Source organism: Trypanosoma equiperdum, assembly GCF_001457755.1.
Source record: "Trypanosoma equiperdum strain OVI genome assembly, contig: ctg_1878, whole genome shotgun sequence".
Classification (NCBI taxonomy): Eukaryota; Euglenozoa; class Kinetoplastea; order Trypanosomatida; family Trypanosomatidae; genus Trypanosoma; species Trypanosoma equiperdum.
In genome coordinates, this window is record NW_027123924.1 from 27884 (window position 1) to 31144 (window position 3261).

Consider the following 3261-nt stretch of genomic DNA (forward strand, 5'->3'; position numbering starts at 1 on the left):
GACGAAGATGAAAACAAAAACACAACAATCGTCCAAAGAGCGGCCGAATGGAAAAAGTGTTTGCGTTTGTCGAAAGGAGGGGGGGGTAAAATGGTAAAAAGGTAAAGAAGGTGGCGCCAACAGCACATATGCATTCCCACTAAATGACACAAATCCATGCACAGCAGGATATATATATATATACTTTTTTAAAAAATTATATGTGTGTAGCGCCCAACGTCAGAGTTGGGTACACAACCAAGACGATACACGAAGGGAGGGGAGGGAAAAGGAAAATTAAAAAAAGAAAGAAAGAACAATCATCTAAACCTAGTAGAATAACTCTCAATAGTAACCGCTTGCGTTTCACGAATGTATAGATAGATATGAGATAACAGTGCACAAAACGATCACAATTCCCCTTTCCTTGTCATTATTACTCCCGCCTCAGCGCCTGACTGGCACATTTCTCCACACCCATCAAAAGGAGCACCACAGGTTAGTTCGACGAAGCATCACAACAAACTGTAACATCATGAGAGAGGTGCAGATTGCCGAAATGCTCCGGACCGTTTCAAAGCCAAAAATCCCATTTATTCGTTTCCTCACACGTAAATGCTACATGAACCACCAACGCTCCCAATGTAGCACAAATCTTTTCCCACTTAATTAATAAAGGAAGAAATGACTTGCCTACTGTCCAACCCGTCTCCATATACGCACACCCACTTCCCGCGGGCGGCGCGGCAAGCAACGGATTCAAACGAGGAACGAAACGACACAAAAAATAAGAGGAACGCAGTTTTTTTTCTTTTTTAATATGCTGTTTTCAGTCTTTTTTCCTTCAATCACTTTCGGTAACCCCAATCTAATATATTTTTTTCATTCCCTTTCGTTTCTCCCTCATATCACCGTATTCATTCGGGACAACCAGTACCTTCCCGATGGAATGAAACAAATAAATAGATATATGCAACACCGAACATACAATTAAAAAAAAACAAGTGGCGTGTGAATGGGATCTCTATTTCATCTCCCATCCCTTTTTTGTTTTCTTTCTTCTGTTTCTTCTAAAGGTTTCACTTTGATCACTGCACCATCATCGATTCTTATTTACCTTCCTGGGTTTATTTCTCCTCTGACTTGCTTTCCCCCGTGCATTCCCAACCATTTATTACTTTAAAGGGAATACAACGTTAAAGAATTCGTCACGAGGCGCGGTTGCCTAACCAAAAACACACACGAAAAGAAAAAAAAACAGACGCGCACTTGATCCTCATTCTTAAATATAAACAAATGTAAATATCTGTACATATCTGTAGGTATTCGCGCATTTGTACTCGTACGTGAACTCGTCAAGTTCTCACCAGCCGTACAAAAACAACGGAACTACCCACCATACCAACAGAAAGGAGCACACACTCCGCGGCGGCTACGAAGAAAGGAGAGTAAATAATCAAACAAAAAAAAAGTAGCCCCTTCAAAGACACCACACACTACCATCGCTCAGCACGAGAAAATGTAAATAAACGCAAACATAACTACTTTGCACACGCCTATGATATTCTCCACCATACACATGACTTTGACCATAATTTCTCTATTTGCACACAAGCGCACACATAAAAACCTACACACAGAAATATGTTTATGTACATGCATGTCACCACTCGCGGTAAATCAACGACGATGACGAAGCATGCGATGTTCCCTCTCCAATGCCATAATCGCTACGGCCCGCTCAAGCCGCTTTTGATACTTCTCGAGTTCAGCCAGTGGGTCAACAATATCGTCTTTTGTGGTTAATCCCGTCGCTGTTGGCTCCGGAGGGTCGAGGAGCTTATGCTTCACACGATATGACCTGCTTTCCTTGAAGCGGCGTGGTGTGCTGGGGTAACGGGGTGAATGTGACATCTCTACACCACTACCCCACGCTATAAAATCCGTATTGGAGCGGTTGGCATACGGAATATCGTTTGGGAACCTCCTTGATGGCGTGTTGTACGCCCCAACGAAACGTGCGAGGTCCTCATGATGGCCACGGTGCGCATGTGCGCCTACACTGGAAACGGGAACAGATGCAGCGCGCGGTGTTGCTAACCGCGATGGAGCACGAGAACTGTTGTAAGAAGAGGTATGACGAGGGCTGTTGCGCCGCGGCCGCGTGGACCACATAATCCTCTCTCTCCAGCTTTCCACACTGTTACACGTTGCCGCGCCCGTTCCGCCGTCGTAACCACTACCATGCGGATTAAGTATGCTGGGGCGCGTGCTGTTGTTGGCAGACCGAGGAATCGAGTTGCCCATCGGTGGCGAGCTACGGGGAACCGGGTGGCCCGAGTACCACTGGTCCGAGTTTTTTTCCTCCGGCAAAGTTCCCTGCGTCTTCGCGTAGGAAAACGCAGTGTGGATGTTTTTACCCACCGATACAGAACGTCGAGAAGGCGTCAATGTGCGCAAAGTCACCTCCGCCATTTTGTCTTTGTCGAGCCCTGCAGCCGTCGAAGTGTACGCCGCCCTCTGGTTTATGCCGTCGGCATTCTTTAGAGGCGGTGCATCTGCCAGCCCACTGGTTGAATATCCCAATCCGAGTGCCTCATAAGATGTCATGGAGGTTTGATGTACCCTACGGGGCGATATCTTATCTGAGCATCGTGAAGAGGTTAGAGATACTGCTGCTACGTGTGTATCCTCAATGCGTGAAGCACCAGGTGGAGTAGCCGCAGGCACGCGCTCCCCATTTGTCGCAGGTTTCACATTAACATGCACAAAGGTGCCGTCTGTTGGTGGTAACCCAGTGGAAACTGGGTTCTTAGTCGAAGGCATTGCAGTGGTGGTTTTGGGACGATGGGATGGTGGAGTCAACGATGCGGGCATTTTTGGATCATTATCAGGCGTAGAAGAAAAGTCTCCGCTGAATGCATCACTCTCTACATCTCCGTTTGCATTGACACGTGCTGCGTTAGAGATACCATGTGGGGCACGCTGGTACGCGGTACCAGCTTCCTCACTACTGTCCACGCTTGAGGAGCTCGTGTCTTGAAAAATCATAACCACTACAGGTACGATGTTACGGTTAAATGCGAAACGATATATATATATATATGTTCCGTCATCATCAATCGTGGGAGAAAAAGAAGAAGATGTTGTTGGAATGTTATCACCAGTTGTTTTAGGTTCTACACATCAAACACAACAACGCACGCAAACAAGCGCACACAGATGCATGAACAAAAGCGCAAATGTATTTATATAAGTATATAAATATATAGATATAGATAT

At 45.9% G+C, this 3261-nt stretch overlaps 1 protein-coding gene across 1 annotated transcript; it reads right to left on the reverse strand.

Moving 5' to 3' along the window:
• Positions 1–1659: 1659 nt before the first annotated feature.
• TEOVI_000636900 (uncharacterized protein) lies at positions 1660–3030 on the reverse strand (the record flags this gene model as incomplete). The annotated part of the gene is made up of 1 exon (XM_067223464.1): positions 1660–3030. One exon carries the CDS (start codon positions 3028–3030, stop codon positions 1660–1662), a length of 1371 nt encoding a protein of 456 aa, XP_067079565.1.
• Positions 3031–3261: the final 231 nt, after the last annotated feature.